Consider the following 21863-nt stretch of genomic DNA (forward strand, 5'->3'; position numbering starts at 1 on the left):
GTATAGGCAAACAAGTGTATTGGCAGCAAGGTGCTCATTTTTGCATAGATAGTCTTCTTAATAACAAAACTTCTACATGTGTCAGACTTTCCAAAGAGACTTATATTATTTTTATTTTATTTATAACCTTGGTAAAATCCCAGGAGACAGTTTGCCAGCTGTGGGTACAATCCTGGCATGTTAAACATGTAGAGATGTGACATTTCATTCAGTTGTAAATCTCTCTCCTTGCTAATGATTAGCAGCTTCTGCTTTAGAGAATCTCAAATTGGGATAGTAGTAATTCTGTAGGGTCAAGACTGAGGTGCAGTGAGAAGTTTGAAGTAACACTTACCCAGCTTCTGCCTGCACAATGCATGCCTCTAGCATTCTATAGAGGAAACCCTCCTTTCTTTGGCATCAAATTCAATTCAGTATTTAAAAACAGACCATAACTTCAGAAGTGAATATTGAACCAGTTTTTCTAGTCCAAATTCAATGGGTTCAGTAGGTTTTAGTCAGTGAATAATGATAAAACTGCGCCACCTTTTATGATGCTGTCAAGCTGTCATTAAGTATCATTAACATTCTCTAAGCACTGCTGTATGGGCAGCTTTGTTGACGGATTGCAACAACTCAGTCTTAGGCCTGGTCTACACTAGCAGGTTATGTCGAATTTAGCAGCGTTAAATCGAATTAACCCTGCACCCGTCCACACAACGAAGCTATTCAGTTCGACATAGAGGTCTCTTAAATTCGATTTCTGTACTCCTCCCCAACGAGGGGAGTAGTGCTAAATTCGACATGGCCATGTCGAATTAGAGTAGGTGTGGATGGAAATCGACGCTAATAGCTCCGGGAGCTATCCCACAGTGCACCATTCTGTTGACGCTCTGGACAGCAGTCCGAGCTCAGATGCTCTGACTAGCCACACAGGAAAAGCCCCGGGAAAATTTGAATTCCTTTTCCTGTCTGGGCAGTTTGAATCTCATTTCCTGTTTGGACATCTTGGAGAGCTCAGCAGCACTGGCAACGATGCAGAGTTTTCCAGCAGAGGTGACCGTGCAATCTCAGAATAGAAAGAGGGCCCCAGCATGGACTGATCGGGAAGTCTTGGATCTGATTGCTGTGTGGGGCGATGAGTCCGTGCTTTCGGAGCTGCGATTGAAAAGACATAATGCAAAGATCTACGAGAAGATCTCCAAAGCCATGACAGAGAGAGGATACAGCCGGGATGCAACGCAGTGCCGCGTGAAAATCAAGGAGCTGAGACAAGCGTACCAGAAGACCAAAGAGTCAAACGGACGCTCTGGATCCCAGCCCCAGACATGCAGTTTCTACGAGGCACTGCATTCCATTCTAGGTGCGGCCGCCACCACTACCCCACCACTGACCGTGGACTCTGAGGATGGGATATTGTCGACGGCCACTTCCTCGGAGATGTTAGCGGACGGGGAAAATGAGGAAGGTGAGGAGGAGGACGAGGCAGTCGACAGCGCTTACAACGCTGATTTCCCAGACAGGCAGGATCTCTTCATCACCCTCACAGAGATCCCCTACCAGCTGTCCCCAGGCGTTAACCCAGACCCTGAATCAGGGGAAGGATCAGTCGGTAAGTGTTTTAAATATGTAAACATTTATTTTGAACAGAACAGGAATATTAACAATGGGTTTTTCATGATGTGTTTGCCCTAGGCGCTTAACGTTTTAGTCCTTGGTAGTGCAACTACTGCAAAAGAATCTAACAATGTCCGGTTTATCATGATTAGTTTGTCCTAGGCGCTTTTCGGGACTCTGTGTGAGGGCTATGTGACTTTGTGGCGGGGGAGGACGGTTACAGATCCCCTGCTGCGTGGCTCTGTGATCCAGGATAAGGACCGCTGCATAAGATCTCTAAACGCCCTCCTTTCTGGTACTTGAGCAGTCTGCAGGGGTGGAGTGACAGTTTTCATGGTCCCTGCCCCCCTCCTTCTTGGGACTTTGGGTGAGGGGGGGTATGGGAGTTTGTGGCGGGGGAAGGTGGTTAGAGATAGACTCCACCCCTGCAGACTGCTCAAGTACCAGAAGGCTCTCATTCCCAAAAATTTGATAAGTCCTTTCCTTCCCGCCTCACCCAAGCGCCCGTCCCAGTTTCATCCCCTAACTGTGTCCTTTCCTTCCTGCCTCACCCTAGCCCCCGTCCCAGTTTCATCCCCTAACTGTGTAGTTGCTAATAAAAGATACGTTTCTGTTAATTACTGTTTCCATCATGTTCTTTTAGGGGAGAGTGTGTTTGAAGGGGGGGAAGGGGGTTGGTAATTGGAGAGGACAGTCACCTTTACCAGGGTACAGACACGGGGGCAGGTTCAGCAGAAGGTCACACACACATTGCAGGCACTAGGCACCCTGGTCAATCTGGGAGGTGGTTTTCATGTTCGGGGGGGGGGGGGAGCGCTATGTGACTTTGTGGCGGGGGAGGGCGTTTAGAGATCTTATGCAGCGGTCCTTATCCTGGATCACAGAGCCATGCAGCAGGGGATCTGTAACCATCCTCCCCCGCCACAAAGTCAAATAGCCCCCACACACAGAGTCCCGAAAAGGAGGGGTGGCAGGCTCCGTTGAAACAACCAGTCCACCACTGCGGACCGCTCTAGGAGCAGGAGCCTGTCATTCCTCCAGTTTAGAAGTGTTCTTTCCATCACTACGCCCACTCCCCACCACAGTCTGCGGCCGAGTTTCAACACTTTACCGCGAAATCTGTAATAAAGAAAATGGTGTTCATTAACAAAGTTCCATTTATTTTATTTTTAAGCGTGTGTTGGAAAGGGGGGGGACGGGGTGAACGGGGAATGTAGCTGGAGAGGATAGTCAACAGTAAGTTGGTAAAGAAACGGGGGCAGGTTCAGCTTCTCTTTAAACAAACTTAATAGTCACAGGTTACCCTGCTCACTGAGGAACCTAGTTTTCAAAGCCTCCCGGATGCACAGCGCGTCCTGCTGGGCTCTTCTAATCACACGGCTGTCTGGCTGGGCGTAATCAGCAGCCAGGTTATTCGCCACAACCTCTCACCCCGCCATAAAGGTCTCCCCCTTGCTCTCACAGAGATTGTGGAGCACACAGCAAGCTGCAATAACAATGGGGATATTGGTTTCGCTGAGATCAGAGCGAGTCAGTAAGGTTCTCCATCTCCCCTTGAGACGTCCAAAAGCACACTCCACCATCATTCTGCACTTGCTCAGACGGTAGTTGAAGAGTTCTTTTTCAGTGTCCAGGGCGCCTGTATAGCTTCATGAGCCAGGGCGTTAGGAGATAGGCTGGGTCCCCGAGGATCACTATAGGCATCTCCACATCCCCAAGAGTTATTTTCTGGTCCGGGAAATAAATACCTTCCTGCAGCCATCTAAACAGACCAGAGTTCCTGAAAACACGAGCGTCATGAACCTTGCCCGGCCATCCTACGTTGATGTTTGTAAAACGTCCCCTATGGTCCACCAGTGCTTGCAGCACCATTGAAAAGTAGCCCTTTCGGTTAATGTACTGGCTGGCCTGGTGGTCCGGTCCCAGGATAGGAATGTGAGTTCCATCTATAGCCCCACCGCAGTTTGGGAATCTCATCGCGGGGAAGCCATCTATGATGACCTGGACGTTTCCAATAGTCACTACCTTTTGAGAGCAGTAGCTCAACGATTGCGTTGGCTACTTGCATCACAGCAATCCCCCCGGTAGATTTGCCGATGCCAAAGTGATTCGCGACTGACCGGTAGCTGTCTGGCGTTGCAAGCTTCCAGAGGGGTATGGCCACTCGCTTCTGGACAGTCAGGGCTGCTCGCATCCGGGTGTCCTTGCGCTTCAGGGCAGGGGACAGCAACTCACAAAGTTCAAGGAAAGTTCCCTTCCGCATACGAAAGTTTCGCAGCCACTGTGATTCATCCCAGACCTGCAGCACTATGCGGACCCACCAGTCCGTGCTTGTTTCCTGGGCCCAGAATTGCTGTTCCACAGCATCAACATGACCCATTGCCACCATGATGTTCACGGCGCGGGGTCCCGTGCTTTGTGAGAGGTCTGTGCCACTCTCAGACTTCATGTCCTCACTGTGCTGCCGTAGCCTCCTCGCCCGATTTGTCAGCATCTGCCTCTGGAAAAGGTGGATAATAAGGTGCAAGGTGTTGACAACGGCCATAACTGCAGCGATGGTCGCAGCGGGCTCCATGCTCGCACTGCTGTGGCGTCCGCACTGTCACTCAGCAGAAAAGTGCGCGAACTGATTGCCCGCCGGCGCTTTCAGGGAGGGAGGGTGGGAGACGGTTGGATGACAACAGTTACCCAAAACCACCCTCGACACATTTTTTCCCCAGCAGGCATTGGGGGCTCGACCCAGAATTCCAATGGGCAGCGGGGACTGCGGGAACTGTGGGATAGCTGCCCACAGTGCACCGCTTCCAATGTCGATGCTTGCCCCGTTAGTGTGGACTCACAAAGTCGAATTACAGTCCTTAGTGTGGATACACATGTTCGACTTTGTAATATCGATTCCACATATTCGATTTAAGTACAATCGAACTACTCTCGTAGTGTAGACATACCCTTAGTAAGAGAAATAATTAGTTAGGTTACTAACTTTGAAATAACGGTGCAGTAACAGCCATCATCACTCAACTGAATCTTAATTAGAGAACTCTTATACAATTTATGTGTGAAGAAAACTGACTCTGGGACTTGCCCTGGAATAAGAATATCTTGCTTAATCCAGAAGCTATTTTTGAAGCTTTGTTAAGTACTTTATTTTCTGCTAGCTGGAAAACAATCAGTGCAGCTTTCACCTTGTTTACAGACCTTATATGTATTTCCAAGTGGTGGTGGCAAGCCAATTATAGTAGCTTTGTAGTGGTGGGTGTATCAAATTAAAGTAGACCAGTACTAAGACTGTGGAAGCAATGACTGCTGCCGCTACAGGAACCTGAGGGATCAGTAGCCGGCATTAGAATCAAAGTGAGATTAAGGATACAAGGGGTGAATGGGCATTAAGGAAAGATGAGTTCAATATTCATATTTGTCGAATGTAAATGGGGGTATTAGGGCACACTCTACTTTTGACACACTGGCATCTACCCCAGACTCTAGCTTGTAGGACCAGCTGCAGAAGGCAGGGACCATCAAACATTTAGAGAACTTTTTCTGGACTTCCTCTGTTCTGTGCTGATTGGCTGTTTGCTTCAACCCTTTCTTTCCCCCTCCCTCACAATCATTTCACCTCAATTTCACTCCAAACCTGCACTTCTAACCCTCTTCACTCTTGTCCTGTCCCCTCATATCCCCTTTCCCTTCAGTGTCCCCTCTTCCTTCATGCTTATTTCCATTTATCTGATTGCCATCACCCCAAAATCATGGAACTAACATGAGGTTTTCTGCCATCACATTGTTCACTCTGCTTGTGTGTAAGACATATCCTGTACCCCATGCTGTGCCTGTTTTTTCTGTTTAGCTTGTAAGCTCTTTAGGGTGAGAATCATCTACTAATTTGGGTTTGCACAATACCTTGCACAATAGTGATCACTTCTTGCTTGTCCTTGAGTACTACCGTAGTAAACATGACCAATAATAATATCAGCCTTTCGTGAAAGAGGCCTTGGTGTGTGTCTCCTTTTATTTCTCTTGGCGGGTTAAAGACTATTATTTGACTTTTTCCGCAGGAGTTGCAATGGCTAGCAGTTCCTAGCAATAACTGCCCTAATGGTCTCTGCTCCTGAGTGCCATTGGAGATATATGAACCTACGCTCAGGAAGACTGTTCTTGCATTGCCTGGCAACATGAAGAGAGTACACATCCTTGTCACCAAGCAGCATAATGTTTTGGCCTGTCATTGGAAAGACTGTCCAGTGAAATGAATGTAACCGTCACCATCCAAAAGTGTTACTTGTGTGCCATTGAGGCATACCTTAATGTGGAGCATTTTGGTTCCTCAACCCCAAAATAAGCTTCCATTAAAAGAAAAAAGCTGAAATAAAAAAAGAGTGAAAAAGAAAATACGACAGGGGGAAAATGCTGGAAAAGAGGAAAAGTCTCAGTGAGAAGAGAATAGATAAGTTTAAGTATGGGGGAACGATGAGGGGAGGACAGAATAGCAAGAAGTGGCAAAAACAGGAGAAAATGAAGATTACGAAGGAAAAAAATTGAAAGAAGGGCCAGACAAGAGTTCCATAAGGAAAGAAGGAAACCAGAGTCTACTAAGGAAAGAGAGCAAAGAGGAGAAGAGGAGTAAGGAAAGAATGAGACTCCTCCAAAGAATTCAGAAAATTTAATTGCTGTTGGAAGAGTGAAGAATGTATTCATTCTTTTTCCTTCTTCAGCTTTATAAATGTTAAGGGTAGTTAACTGAATTTTATGTAGCTTAAAATGTATCTTTATATGTCGTATTGTAGTCTGTTCATATGGGGAACTCATTAAAGTGAAGTACCAATATTTGAATGTATTTTCATCATTTAGTTTTAAAGTAGACATGCCACAGTATTTGTATTTTAAAATTAAAAGGTAGTTTAATATAGAGTAGTATTTTAATATTTTTATCTGTCAAGCTAGTAATTATTTAAAAAAATAAAACTTAGTACTCTTTTGTCTTAAAAGCACTCTACAGACATTAATCCTCACAATAGTCATGATAGGAGTCAGGGAAATTAGCCCTTTTTACAGATGGGAGAACCGAAGCAGAGAGGTGAAGATCTGCTTAAGACTGCAGAGTTGGTAAGGTGTGGCCACAAAGCAGCATTCTTAGCAACACTTCTAATTTCTGTTGATAGGCCACTGTTGCAGCAGAGTGCTCAAAACCTCTAGGACAGGCTGATAAAGCCATCTCTGAAGGCAAAGCTTTCCTCCCTTACCAGTCTTCAAGGAGGAGTGTGTAAGCGGATCCTCAAAGAAGGGGAGGGAGGGAACCTTAGACTTAACAGACCTGTCTCAGTGTTGGAAAACTTTGATGCACCACCCCAAGTCCCCTTTGCCATGAAGATTGGGATTGTGGCAGAGCTTCATGAAACAGCCCATTCTGAATGCCTCTTGTTCTGGCATATGCTCATGCACCCTGCTTCTGGTTAGGGAAGATTTTACAGCAATAATTTGATTTTAATCCATCAAAGCACTTAAGCTTATGCTTAGTGTTAAGCACATGAGTAATCAGTGACATCAGTGGGACTATACATGTGCTTGAAAGCTTTGCTAGATCGGGACTCCGAAAAGCAACCCTCCCACCCCCAAAAAATTTATGCTGTACCCTGGTGGAGGGCAACCTAGCAAGGAGTCTTCTAGGCTGGCCAGGGAGTGGCTGGGTTTTTTAAGTCCTTTCTTCATTCTATGGACAGGGCCGGCGCAACCCATTAGGTGACCTAGCTGGTCGCCTAGAGTGCTACAATTTGGGGGGCGGCGACCGCGCCGGTATTTCGGGGCGGGCCCTTCTGTCGCCTAGGGCGACAGAAAAGCTGGCGGCACTCCTGCCTATGGCAATGGGTCCCACTAGATAATTGTTGTACAGGGGGATCCTGGTGGAAAGCAGCCTCCGAAGGCAGCTTCATGATGTAGCAATTCACTGAAAACAAATCAGTGCATTCATTTTTTAAAAATCTTCTATTTTGTGAGTCTTAAAAAGTAGCTTATAACAGAGAGGAGGCTGTGTATGTGATCTTGTTCCAATTGTGCAACAGCTGCTGAGATCAAAAAGAACTGAGCATGATTCAGGGAATTGTAGTACATGGCTCCAAGAAAATAAAAATAGTGTAAATCATCAGATCAGTGTAAAAAAAAAAAAAGTCTCAAAGTCTGAAAGCAGCCTGTCAAAACATTGACTACAAATACATCCATGCACACATGCATTGCATGCAAGTGGACAATTCTTCTTTCTGTGTTTTCACATACAATAGATTACAGTGGAATACTTCTTTCAACTCCATATAAAATTTCCAAATGGAGTAGACTTCTGTTCTTTTTGAACAAAATGCAGCATTAACAAAATTCCTAAGTAGGCATACAGAAATGAGAATAGTAAGTGGAATTCAGATGACTAATACTCTCTTTGGGGCTAGATGGCAAGGCTTGTTAAGGTACTGACTTGCATGTGTTTAGCCTAAGGAGATCACTTTGGAGGGCTCCAGAAGGAATGCTGCTAAATGTATTTGGTAATAAAAGGAAATACCAAGTCAGGAAATTTTGCCAGAAAATGCTCTGAGAAAATGTAATCACAGCATTTTTGAAGATGTGAAAAAAGTTAAACCCTTCCATAGATTGAGCATTCCCTGGAATTATCTATCCTCTGCTGCAGCTTCCTTTCATAAACAAAGTGCAGAATTTACAAGATTCCATCTTGTTGTTCTCTAGTGTCTGTTCTTCACTAGACCCACTAAATCAACCCCTGCTGTATCGATTGCAGCAGCGTCGATTTCCCCGTAGTGAAGACCAGCCCTCAGCCAAGTGGGTGTGAGTACCTAATTTGGCCCAGTGTTTCTGCCTATGTTCTTCATGAATTCTAACCCACTTTTGCTTTATTGAAGATGTCTTTAGAATCATGTGTCTGATCCATTTTAGCAGCATTTCCCACCTAGCACAGTCAATATGTATTCCTTTTGTTGCAACAGTTGTTTATTTGTGTTGTGGTCATGCCATCTGTCATCAGTCAAGGATCAAGGCCTTATTGTGGTAGGTGTCATACACAACATAATTAAAACATGGTCCCTGCCCCAAAGCACTTATGAGCTAAGTATAAAACAAATGAGAAGAGCTGGGTATAACAAATAGACTGGGGAGCACAACATATGTTTATTTATGAAGGAGTTCTGTAGCTGCAAACTACAAACTGAATTAAAGATACAAATCCTTTTTGTTGCCTGGAAGGAAAAATAGTAGCAGGATTCTTACTATGATAGTCAAGACCTGTTACATGTAATTCCACTCTCAAAGATCATGCTTTAAACCATTTCATTCCCATGTTTCATACAACTAAAACTTTGATGGATAGATTGAATGTTGCCTGTATTCTCCATGTATAATTTTTCACAGATGCCTGTGTTTCATTTTGGAGATCTAAGTATACTCTCTCTCATCACTAAAGATAAAATGGGGGAATTGTCTAGTTAGGTTTGGTGAAGCTATTCTTTGGCTACACCCTAGCTGAGTTTTATAACATTCCCTTTTATCTTTGCAGCTGCCTCTTATTCCCTTTGCCAAGAATGAGGCATTCACATTCTCTTCCGGAATTCTTTATTTGCTCTTTTAGTAACTAAATATGTATGTTGTATTTGGGAAAGCTGTGAAATAGGATTATATTGAGTAAATCACCCTCTTGTTTAAAGGCATTAATTGTTCCTTTAAATCTCTCATAACTAAACAAGATGCGTAGAGCCTGCTGTACATGGCTATGATTTAAAGAGAGACCCTTTCCTTTTTTTTTTTTTAATTCTCATTGATGCAAGTACTATTACTAGTAAAGTACCGTAATGAGAAGGTGGATTTCTTCTCACACCATGGACAGATGTGTGGCTATTTCAATCCTGACATATCAATTGCTAACTCTCTCTCCTCCACCCTTCAAAGATTAGCAACAAAATTTAGTGGCTTATCACAGTCTGTTCATTGCTATCAGGAGCATTCATGTCGTGAATTGTTAAAATGTGGAACAAGATCAGGATACAGAAGAAGCTGCAGTTTTTTAACTAGGAATGCTACTTTCAGAAAAGGCTGAGTCAGCAAACTCATAACTTGCAAGTGATCAAAGGACACAAGCTTTAACCTTGTTTCCCCCCCCACACCCTTTTCACAGCTGGCCTGTTAGACAGCAATCTCTTGTTTTAGAGTCTATGTATAGTTTCTGCATTATAGTACAAATATGAGCCACATAGTTTAAGGAGAAAGGCAGGCCAATTGAATGGTGTAAGAGTATACAGACACCATCATGTGGCACTGAAATTTTGCCCAACTGATAGTGCTTTTGGCAACTTGTCAGGAGCTCAAGGACATTGTATTAAGAGGAGCTGACAGCAGATGTTCCATTTTTAGTGTGGAGTTGAGACCCATGGACTCCACAAGTCCCAGCTAGCAGCACTCGATCTGAATATGAGCGACCAGGCTGCTGGGGCAGATTTTCTGTAAACTGCATCTTTGTACTGAAGACAAAGATGTGTGGAACTTTCTTTTAGAGCTCCATGGGCAGTCCCTGAAATACAGTGTTCTCAGTGTTGCCTGATATAATCTATTGATTATATATTGATTATTATATTGCTTGCTTAAGAATTCTCAGTTAGCATTCTGAGGCTTGATAGGTTCTTGTCCTAAGATCTGGCCCAATATTATTAAAATTACTGTTAAATTGGGAACCCCAATGTGCATTGTTGCAACACTTACATGTAGGAAATCTCACTATATTTATAATTGTTTTATGAATACAGTTAGCAAAGTCACAAACACTCTAACCCAGCAAGGTAAAAAGAGATAATACAATACACCTGAACATCCATATACTCTCACCATCCCTTGCAGAACAACCTAAAATGTTAGTCATGATCTTCCTCCTCCTCATTTCCTTCCTCATCAACACCACCACTGGTTGTGTTGTATTAAGAGGAGCTGACAGCAGATGTTCCATTTTTAGTGTGGAGTTGAAACCCATGGACTCCACAAGTCCCAGCAAGCAGCACTCCATCTGAATATGAGCAACCAGGCTGCTGGGGCAGATTCTCTGTAAACTGCATCTCCAAAGGCACACAGCCTGGGATATAGGTTTTATAATGTGTTATTTTAACATCACTAAACCTAATGCATATTCAGTAGGAGTTTCACTCCCTTTTCTTTATTTATAGTTTCTCTCCCTAACTCATGTTGGGATGCCCTTCTCCCATAGGTTATTAATCTTTGTACTTCAATCTTATTAGTATAAAAATAGTTCAGAGGTTCTTAACCTTTACTGCAGCCTGCACCCCTTTGGTTCTCAAAAATATAGTCTCACACCCCTTATCAAAAATCATTAAAGTAGCTCAGTTCTTTAAACCTAGATATATCATAATTATAGAATGAAAGAGAACTATATATTTATTTTAATTTTGCAGTTAAAATTTAATGCAGTAATCGTTAAAAATGTATAATGTTAAAAAATACATAGGTTTGATGAAACAAAGTAGTTGTACTTATGTGCCTGTGCTTAATTTGTATTTCGATGATTTACCTTCTAAAAAAATCTGGCCTGTCTCACACCCCCAGGGGGTGCGTGCACCCCAGGTTAAGAACCACTGCATTAGTTAGTTACCATGGCACACTGGTGGTCAGACATCAGCTGATGTCACTAACTTAAAATATTCCAAGTGGATATAAATTAGCATCTTGTAGTTACCTACCAGCAGTTTTGTCATTCAGCATTCTATATTACGATATCTTATGATTTAGGTTTACTCTTGGTTAGCTACTTATGCTAAGACTTTTTTGGGCCTCATGTCTTGATTAGTTTAGCTAGGCTATTGTCTTACAAGCCTTGAGGCTCATTGCATTACTGCCTTTACTTATACCTATGCATTACCTAGTAAATACTTATACCTATAGGCTACATCGGCCAATGATGGTTCCTGTTTCACTCTAGTTATGACTTTTTACCTATTGACTCTTCAGGCAGTCCACTTGGTTGCATTGGTCAGAAAATTTTTCAGACTTAAGAATTATGGATACTGTATAATCACATACAATGTGTTGCAATGAGATTCAAGCATCGAAGTCCAGAGGTGCACATTTTCATCCTGTTCAATCCCATGGAAGCCAATGCACGGAAAATCACATGACCAATGGCTGCTGGACTGTATGTTAGCGAAGCTGGCCTACCTGTATCTGGACCACAGAGTGGTGACCCTGGGGAGGTAAGCAATTTTACAATTGCAATTAAAATTATTGCTAAATTTTATTGGACAGTCACATAATTCAAGTTTTGGTGAAAAACCTTTTTTAAAAGTTGTACAGATTTAATATTAATAGAACTCTTAACCAAATTAACCATATTAAAATCAAAAAAGTTTTGTTTCGATACAAATATTTCCTTATAGTATTCATAACATATATCAAATTCTGGAAATAAGATCCAGAACGTGAAACAATCTAGACGCTGGGGTAAAGACAAAAGTGAAACTGATCTATTGTCCTCCAAATTGAATGAAATGCAAAAAATAAAAAGTATGTATTATGAAAAAAATATTTTAAATGTTTAGTTTTAGCAATCTCCTAGAACAATAACTTTGGTGAAGAAATGTGATTTTAAAATAACATTTTGGCCTATCCTGCTAAATGTTAATCTTTTACATTGGTTATACAGTACTATAATTTCCATAGCAATGTTTTTAGCTAATAAATAAAGTTTAGAAGTTGCTGTGATACCGAATTTTTTCTCATTGTTGTTAGAATTATGAACCATGGTTGTGTCTAGAATATTACTTTGAAGCTTGAGTTGTCCTTTCCGTGGAAGAATTTATCAAAGGTACATAGTATTATCTCCATATATTTCACCTTGCACATCCTAACGTGCTTTTGCTTCTCTGTCTACACTAAAGCATTGACTTATCATGCATGCTTTCTTGCTTTACATTGCAGAAAAATGATCCACCGTCTTCATTGCCTCAACGGATAAACTGGGTGTAGATTCCAGCAGAGTAAGTTCATATTGTGAACCAGTAACGTAATTTGCCTTTTATCCTGAGCGTTGGTATGTTTCTAATAAGTATTTTTTGTTTTTGTACAGGTTGCTGAGTATAAACCCAGTTACCTTATCACCATGTCCAACAAAAGCCAAACCAGCAAAGAAGAATTTTTGGGGATGATGAGGTTACCCTTGAGTACTATTTACTGTATAACATATTCTTAGGTCTCCATACATTGGAAAGGCAGGGAGGAGCAGTTGGCATGTAGGGCACATGGGCCGAGCAGTACACCTGGCCTAGATGGAGAACTGTTGTTATATCTTGAATAAAGATCACTTGAAATAGATGTGTGTCTTTTTTCCTTTTATTTACCAATTGTAGGGCACCCGTGTACTGAAGGGAAATTACTAGATACAAACTTGTGTTATTGTATTGAATGTCTTGAGGAGCACCAAATATAATACTGTAACAGAGATCATTATCCTGGTGGCAAAGAACCACCAGTCCATGACCCCAAGTGACCCTACTGTTCCAGTATCCTATAAAAGGGATTAGATGTCAAATTACAGATTTGTGATTCTTGCTTGTATACACAGGGCTGAATTAACTGCTTATTCCATGTAGTGAATACTATGAGAATGGTGGGTTTTTGCCTCATGACAAAAGCCAGGGACGACATTAAAATCTTGGAGATTTTCTTTAAGATTCTCCTCCTTCACAATCTTACGGCCAAATTTCCCCATATTCTCTCTTATTTTCATCTCACCCAGCTTTTCTACTTACTGTTTCTATTCCACTGATTTCGGGTGAACTTGTCACTGCTGCAGTGGTCCAAATAAAAAAGATGGTGTCATGGCTAGAATGGCTCCTAGTAAACATACTGAAGTTCATTTAATTATCTTTTCCTGAGATCAGAGAGACTAGATTTACTAGATTGGTGTCCTAGCATAGCAGCAGAACCCACAGTTCCACATATAATTCATGGCTGACTAAAAAATTGTGAATTACCCCAGCTTCCTTGGCTGTAGGTTTTGTGGGCCCCAGGAGCAAGCGCTCTAGTAAGAATTGGGAATCTGGAAACAGAATGAATTAGAGAGGAGTTAGCATTAATCTGGTATCATCTCTAACACCATCTGTTGTTCAGTTTGGGGAGTGCAGCAAAATGTTTTTGTCTATTGCCATGTGGCATCTCTACTTGTGCAGTGGTCACCAACCGGTCGATCATGATCGACTGGTCGATCCTGGAGAATCTCCCAGTCGATCACAATCATTGGTGATGTAGCGGGGCTGCTGCTAAGGCAGGCTCCCTGCCTGCCGCAGTGCCATGCCGCTTCCGGAAGCGACCAGCATGCCCTCGCGGCCCGGGGCAGGGGAGGGGCGTGCAGCGGTCTCCACATGCTGCTCCTGCCTGCAAGTACCTCTCCTGCAGCTCCCATTGGCTGGAAATGGGGAACTGCCCCTCTCTGCTGCGGGGGCGGTGCCTGCAGAGAGGGGCAACGTGTGGAGCCATGTGCCCCCACCAGGGGCCGGAGGGGCATGTTAGCCCCTTCCAGGAGTGGTGAGGGCCCCAGGCAGGCAGGGAGCCTGCCTTAGCCCCGCTGCGCCTTCAACTGGGAGCCGCCTCAGGTAAGCATCCGTACTCCCTCCTGCACCCCAACCCCCTGCCCCATCCCTGACCCCCCTCCCAGAGCCAGCATCCCATACCCCCTCCTGCACCCCAACACTCTGCCACAGCCCGAAGCCCCCTCCTGCGCCCCAACTCCCTCTCAGAGTTTACACCCCTCACCCCCTCCTGCACCCCAACCCCCTGCCCCATCCCTGACCCCCTCCCAGAGCCAGCATCCCATACCCCCTCCTGCACCCCAACACTCTGCCACAGCCCGAAGCCCCCTCCTGCGCCCCAACCTCCAGCCCCAGGCTCAGCCTGGAGCCCCCTCCCATACTGCGAACCCCTGAGCCCCAGGCCAGAGCCCGCACCCCCTCCCAAACCCCTGCCCAGTGAAAGTGAGTGAGGGTGGAGGAGAGCAAGTGACAGAGAGAGGGGGGGATGGAGTGAGCGGGGGGTGGGGAGGCTTCAGGGAAGGGGCGGGGCAGATCCTAAGTTGCCCTTAAATTCAAAAAGTGATCTTGGGCGTAAAAAGGTTGGAAACCACTCTGCTAGTGGAATACAGTTGAAGGAACATATTGAATTTAGCTTATTATTCTAAGGCCTGGTCTACACTAACCCCCCAATTCGAACTAAGGTACGCAACTTCAGCTACGTGAATAACGTAGCTGAAGTTCGAAGTACCTTAGTTCGAACTTACCTCGGTCCAGACGCGGCAGGCAGGCTCCCCCGTCGACTTCGCGGTACTCCTCTCGCTGAGCTGGAGTACCGCAGTCGACGGCGAGCACTTCCGGGTTCGACTTATCTCGTCCAGACAAGACGTGATAAGTCGAACCCAGAAGTTCGATTTGCTTGCCGCCGAACTACCGGGTAGTGTAGACCTACCCTTAGAAATGTATCTGGAAACCTTAAGGGGTCTATGGTTAGAAAACTGAATAACTGCAGTACAGGAACGGTCTTAGCACTGTAGTTATCAAGACTGATTTGTTAGTTGTGGTTTGTATCTAAGATGGTTAGTGGTTTGGTTAGTTCAGTAATGTACCCTTTCTGTACTACAGAACAGAAAGAAATCAGTCAAGCATCCCAGTGTTTAAAAAGCCCACCAAAGAGGCACGTCTCTTTCCTATAGCTTTTCTACAGTAGTCCTGAAGACTGACTCAGAAACAAGATGAGTATGTAAATAATCCCTACATTAAAAACAGATTAAAAGAACCTCTTAAAAGTAAAATTTTCTCTCATATTTTATCAGTATATTAAGGAGGAGCTGAGAGTAGTTTTTGATTGTTGCCTGATATAATTGTGTTGGTGCTCAGAGTCTTGGTAGATGGACAGATTAGGTACATACCTGTGTAAATCATATATATTGGTAGCTTCAGTGTTTCGCACTAACTGGTTTAATGCTGATAAAATGACACTAGGAGATAAGTGATGCTAACAATAGTGAGAGCTAAATTTCAGTGTGTTGGTATTTTACTGTAAGTCCAGTACTGTTTGACCCCACAGCCTCACATGTATACATCACATTGTGTGACTGTAATTTCCCTATGCTCTTGAAGTTTGAGCAATAGGTTTTTATCCATACTAAAACTAGGTAATTTAGTGGCCAGAGTTCACCCCTGTAATTGTGTTCATACAAACTAATCTCTGTGCTGTCATTACTTCTGGAATCCATGTGAGCAATTACCTTTTATTTGAAGGGAGACTCCTGTGGAGTAACAGGGGGATAATGATTTTTATGAAGTAATGTTATCCTAGCTCTGCTTTGATGTTGGTGGCTTGCTTGGGATGGGATTCCATTCTGTTAGATATATTTACAGTAGCCGTACCATGTGACTCGATGAACCTAGAATACCCTCAGAGACCTGATCAGTTATGCCTCCACACTGTCCTTCGAGTCAAAGCCTCAAAGAAGGGTTTGTAAAATACCACACAGTACAACTGATCATATGTGCTAAACTTCACTTTTCAATCATATGTCTTGATGCATCCCATCTTCTGTCTATACATTACCTACTTTAGATTGTAAGCTTTTCAGGGCAGGGACCTGGTGTTGCTATAAAGCATTTAGCACACTTCCAGTAATATCTAAATGACTGATAAAAACAAAGGTGAATTTAATTTAACACTCCCCCTTTCCTCACAGTTTAGCTATACCAAACTTTATTCTAATTCCCAATAGATCTTAAAATTAGTGTATTTAGGCAGCAGCCAAGTATCAGTTAAGACACGATGAAAGGAATTTCTGTTTTGGAAAGGTGAAGTAATATCTTGGACCAACTTCTGTTGGTGAGAGAGACAAGCTTTTGAGCCACACAGAGCTATCACCAACAAAAGTTGGTCCAATAAAAAATATTACCTGACCAACCTTGTCTCTCTAATATCCTGGGACCGACATGGCTACACCAACACTGCATACAAGGAAAGGTGAAGTCAGTTACAGGAACTTGGGGAAAGTGAAAAAAGGGAAGTCAATGACAGCCACATGTGCACCTTCAGTGGTAGAGTTTGGCCATTCTGCTTGTTTCGCAAACACTGACTCTGAGAAAGTGTGGTGTGAGCTGCAACTTTGGCCTGCAGAGACAGATTACGGTTGTAGAAAAGACGGATCTAGTTATGAAGGGCTACATTATATATCACATTTGTCTAATAAAAAGAGGAAATGGCTAAAAAAAAGCTTGAGTTGTTGGCCTACATGAAAAGAGGAAAGATGGACCCCAAAACACATGTTCTAGTACATTAGGACAGAACTTAGTTTTGTGCGGATCTTATACTAAATAGTCCCTAACATACATACATTTTAGCATATATAGAGCCCGATACTGCAAAACTTAATGCTGTGAATTTGTCAAATGGAGTCCTTCAGGACTACTCACACCAGGAAGCACAAAGCACAGCACTGAGCTATCCCTCCTCACAGCAGTGTTTGGAAGATTGGACCCCATGGTTAAGTGTGAATTGCTATGTTGCTGATGGTCAGGAGTTTGGATTTCTCCACTCTATATCGAACTAACTGTTTTTTTGAAGATTGGAGAACTCCTGGAAATTTCTAAAGCCCTCTTCCTCAGCACTGAGGATGGAGATGACTGAAATTTGGCAGAAAACACTATATTGCATAAGACCAGAGAAACATTGAAATTGTGTTACTTGTACTCATGCTGTAATTCCTGAGTGTAGGGGGTACAAGCTGCATTGTGCTGTCCAAGAGCTCTCTAGAAGTAATTTGTGTTCCCTAGATTAAAAATACACCTTTTCTGGAAATGTTCCCTATTGACCTTCCATACCCCAGAAATAAAATTTCCCTTCTGACCTGGCCTGAGCTTGGGGAGGCGGATAAAGGAAGAGACGGGGTTGTGGCTTGATGTCCAACTGTATGCCTTCATAAGTGAGACCAGATTTGCTTGAGCTGGCCTTGAGATGGTTACTTAAGTTGCATGATGCCATTATGAAGCAGCAATGCATAATTTTGCCACTTCGCTAGCTAAGTAATTTTAAAACAAGTTATTTAGCCTTATAGCACTTTCCTATGACGTAAGGCAGATGATGACACCTTCATGAAGGAGTTAGCATTTAGTATGGCCGATTCCAGCCAGAGGATGAAACTGAGCTTTTCAGGGATCCTAGAAGTAAAGGAGAAGACTTGAGTTGATGGCTGTCTGGTTTATTTTGTGTGCGCATGCACATGTCAGGGGCAGTTGTTTTGTAAACAGTACTGATGGGGATCACAACATGACACTTTGCAGCAGAGAGTCACTGTGTGACCACTTCATGTGTTGCTCTGCTCCCCCAGTTCTTAAACTATTTTTTCCATTATGCTGCTAATTACAGCTGCGGTTATGGATGGGTTCACTTCCTATATCCACTTCATTAACATACTGCATGTGTTTAGCTCAGTGTTTCATTGAAGAGGGTTTTTTAAATAGTTTGCTTATAGTTTCTGGGTTTTTTTTGTTTTTTTTTTACTTACTGGGTTTCTTAGTCCAGTAGTTTTACAGGGACATACTGAAATATTTGTGGAGGATCAAAATAGAGAGTGATGGAAATTTAGTACAGCTCTTGCAAAGTCAAACTAACACATACAGGCAGGTTGATCTCTTGCAGCACTCCTAGAGAAGGCCTTCTCTTCACACCCAGGGCATCAAGTTTGAACTGAGAGGTGTAGATAGGGCTAAGCAAACACACACTTGTGGAATGTAATGTAGTATGTAAGACACTGAATCCTTTAAACAATTTCTAGGTGGCTTACTATTTATCAGAGAGCACAAATGCTACAATCAGCCCATGGAGATAATGGCGTTAGAAGTTAGAAGCATTCTCTTTAATTTTTCTGAAGCAAATATTTATCCATAAACTTGTTTAATTCAGCTTTGTTGTATTTACACATAAGAGGGCAGTATGGTACTGTTAGCCAAATGCCTTGTGTGCACACCGTTATATTTTATTATATTATACATTGCATCATATTTTAAGAAATGGCTTTAGAACTTTGAGCACAATTAGAGCTTTGTGAGTGGCCCCACGAGTTATATTGCATCTATACAAGGAACAATCTATACAGGGAATACATGGATAGTTTTCTTTTCTACATGTAAATTATTTTGTGCATTTATAGAGCTGTAATTGCAATTGTACGCAGTGTTTTTATTCTCTTAGTCAGTATGTATAGATATGTAAAAGAGAAGGAGACAGATTATCTAAAGCTGGTATGGGGAGGTTTAAATTATGCCACGTTGCATCTGAGAGAAGTCAGACAGTGTTTCCAACATTGCTTTCCCTTGGATGCCCTATGCTTTCTTCCGAGTCAGAAGGGTGGTTCTGACCATTTTGCACCATTGCAGCCACCTCTCCTTGGAAGTAGATAAACCTAAATTGATGCCAGAGAGGTCAATGTGAATGTGGGCTCTTGCTTGAATATCTGTGCTATACAATCTAATTCATGTACATGTGATACTCAGGATAACCAGCCAGCAAAAGATGCCATGTAAGAGTTTCTTTTAATTCAAACAACATGGTGCTCTGAGTGACTACTGCACTTCTCATGTGTTTAGTCGCTTGGCTTTTAGCTTTGTGCCTTACGCAGACGTAAGGCATGTTGTAATTATCCTGAAATGTGCTACCTGGGAGTAACAGTTTACTTACAACTTCTTAAATTTCTGCTTCGTAAAAGTTTTTTTCTATGAAGGTTTATTACGAACTCCTTCTTTATAACCTCTTGCCGTAATATACAAAATGATTGTCTCTATAACTCCAGTACACAGAAACACCGTACACTATTTAATTATGTTGTTTCTTGTTATACCATTATGCTGTGCTGCTATATGGTGTAAAGGAAACATAATACTTCATTTTTGTAAAGCTATGTGCATGTTTACTGTCTCGTGGCTGTTGTCTTCAGAGAAATCTATAGTATGCTAACTTGCTCACGTGAATTTGCCATGATCAAATGTAAAGGTCTGCTATTAAATGCTATATAGGCATATTGATCAGCTTTTATAAGTAAATCAGCATCATGGACTAGTAAAAAATGCAGGAAACTTGAACAGATGTGCATTGCTTTTTTACCCAGAGAGAAGACATTATGCTTTATGTTGGATTTTAATGGTCATGAATGAAAAGATAAAATGACTAAAGGAAATGTAATCTCGTGTGTGTGTCTTTGTGGGTATTATCGTGGTTAGTAAAAGTGTGTGGACTCATTATTTAATGGCTAATTGAAAAAGTTCCAGTACAATATGCTACTCCTGCCTCCTTCACAGCAACTCCACCACACACACTCCCTCCAAGAGCATGCTTTTTTTTAGGGGTTAATATGATAGTATGACTCTGTCATAAATTTTGAAAATTAATATGACTATTCTGGCAAAATTACAGGCCCTAAGTGAAATTGTGGAAATTTACTTTTCTGGATAGTGGTTAATAGAGTTAATTCATTGTTTTCCCCTAGTTGGCAAGCATGGCTGCACATATTTAGTCTTTGGATTAACTGATCTGCTGTCTGGTTAATGTGTAGACAGTGCTTTTGCTTATTTTTATTTTGTATGTATGTATTTATTTAAAAAGCACTCATTAAGGACCCACGACACACTCCTAAAACTTGAAGGAATGGATTTTTGGCTCCTGTCTGCTTTGAATGAAATCCAGAACAAATGTTGTTTGATAATGGTTTATAGTTGCATTGCACAGGTTGCTGTTCATGGTAAATAATTAATACCTCTTGTGTTCTTGATCGCAGATTTTCAAAACCCTGCCTGATGCCACTTTCCCTGAGCCAATCTCTATGTCAATATCTCCTCCAAATGTCCCACCAAGGCAATCGAGAAGACAAGGGCAGCGTAATAAGCGGCCTCTGGCTGTATATAATCTCTGTCTTGAGCTTGATGATGGTAAGATTTTAATTATATTGTCTATCTTGGCAGCAGATGGGTGTTTTTGTATATCTTGTGTGAGTCTACAGTAATTTTCCATTTCACATTTCTATTTTTTTCTTTTTGTCATTTGAGACATGGAAAGGAGTGGGGAGGCGAAGAGGGTATATTCTTGTACATATTCGAAACTGGGGAATAATTGCCTAAAGTCCCATTCCTGCCCCCCTCCCCTCACCGCCCTTTAAAAAAAAAAAAAGGCAGTTCCCATTTCTTTGGGGAAATCTGTATGACCTCTACTGAAGATTATGTAACCATAAGATAAATGGAGAGGGAACTAAAATTAAAGCAAATCTTTTATGAGAAGAGCTAATGCACTCTAATGTTAAATTCATCTGGATTAAAGGCTCAGGTCACTCAGTGAACTGAAGAATACTGCTACTGTACTTGAATCTTTAATACCTTGATGTTCAGGGGCAGTAAATACTTGCATCCTGCTCTGTGCTGCTGAGAAGCAAGAAATCTTGCTGGATGTGCAGTATGCAGCAATATCATATAGTGCAGTATGGAATATATGGTATTCTGCATGTCAGCTCAAAACCTGGCCATTTTCTTGAAATCTTGTGGTTTGAGGCCATGTGCAGTTCTAAAAAGGCAAGTCAGTGCTCAGTTTGTATTGCAGCCCTCTCCACTCTAGTCCCTTCTTCTCTCTCAGTGTAGTTAGTTAATTATCCCTCCACATGAAGAAGCATGAGATCAAGACACAATGCCCACTTAACATTAAAGTGAAGAAAATGAAGACTTGAATGTTATGTACTAGTATGAGACTTCTTTGAGTGATTGCTCATGTGTATTCCACAATAGGTGTGCATGCTCACCACGTGCACCAGTGCCAGAAGTTTTTCCCCTAGCAGTACCCGTAGGGAAGCGCCCATAGCGACCCCTGGAGTGGCGCCTCCATGACGCAGTATAAGGGGCGCTGCGCGCTCCCTCCATCCTCAGTTCCTTCTTGCCGCCAGTGAAGGTGCTTCGGAACTGCTTTGCTCCAGCTTTGCTGTAGCTCATCCCTCAAACTGCTTGTTCGTTCAGTGTATGGTACCTGTAGTTAGTTAGCTGTTCAGTTAGTGTAGTTTAGCTAGAATGCCCCGTGCCCCGGGTTTTAAGTCGTGCAACACTTGTAGGTGACCTGTGCCAGTGAGTGATCTGCATGCGAACTGTTTATGCTGTTTGGGGGAAACCCATCTCAGAGATCACTGCAAGATTTGCAAGTCGTTTAAGCCTTGGACCAAG

General features: G+C 42.7%; 1 protein-coding gene and 1 long non-coding RNA gene across 12 annotated transcripts in view; both read left to right on the forward strand.

Moving 5' to 3' along the window:
• The window catches only part of ARHGAP10 (Rho GTPase activating protein 10), a 257127-nt gene that overhangs the window by 185145 nt on the left and 50119 nt on the right, over window positions 1–21863 (forward strand). For 10 of the 11 annotated variants that reach the window (XR_010601805.1, XR_010601804.1, XM_065597784.1 and 7 more), the window contains one exon: window positions 20444–20594. Coding sequence is in view for 9 of the 11 variants with exons in the window: in XM_065597784.1 (XP_065453856.1) it covers window positions 20444–20594 (151 nt within the window). In the remaining 2 variants the exon portion in view is untranslated. Of the gene's footprint in view, window positions 1–5651; window positions 5844–20443; window positions 20595–21863 lie in introns of those variants that run through there. The other variant, XM_042850264.2, reaches the window with a different exon arrangement.
• On the forward strand, window positions 11596–12954 carry LOC135983943 (uncharacterized). Its single transcript, XR_010601806.1, has 4 exons — window positions 11596–11837; window positions 12373–12448; window positions 12562–12620; window positions 12710–12954. It is a non-coding gene; the product is annotated as an uncharacterized LOC135983943 (long non-coding RNA).

Source organism: Chrysemys picta, chromosome 5, assembly GCF_011386835.1.
Source record: "Chrysemys picta bellii isolate R12L10 chromosome 5, ASM1138683v2, whole genome shotgun sequence".
In the NCBI taxonomy this organism is placed as follows: Eukaryota; Metazoa; Chordata; order Testudines; family Emydidae; genus Chrysemys; species Chrysemys picta.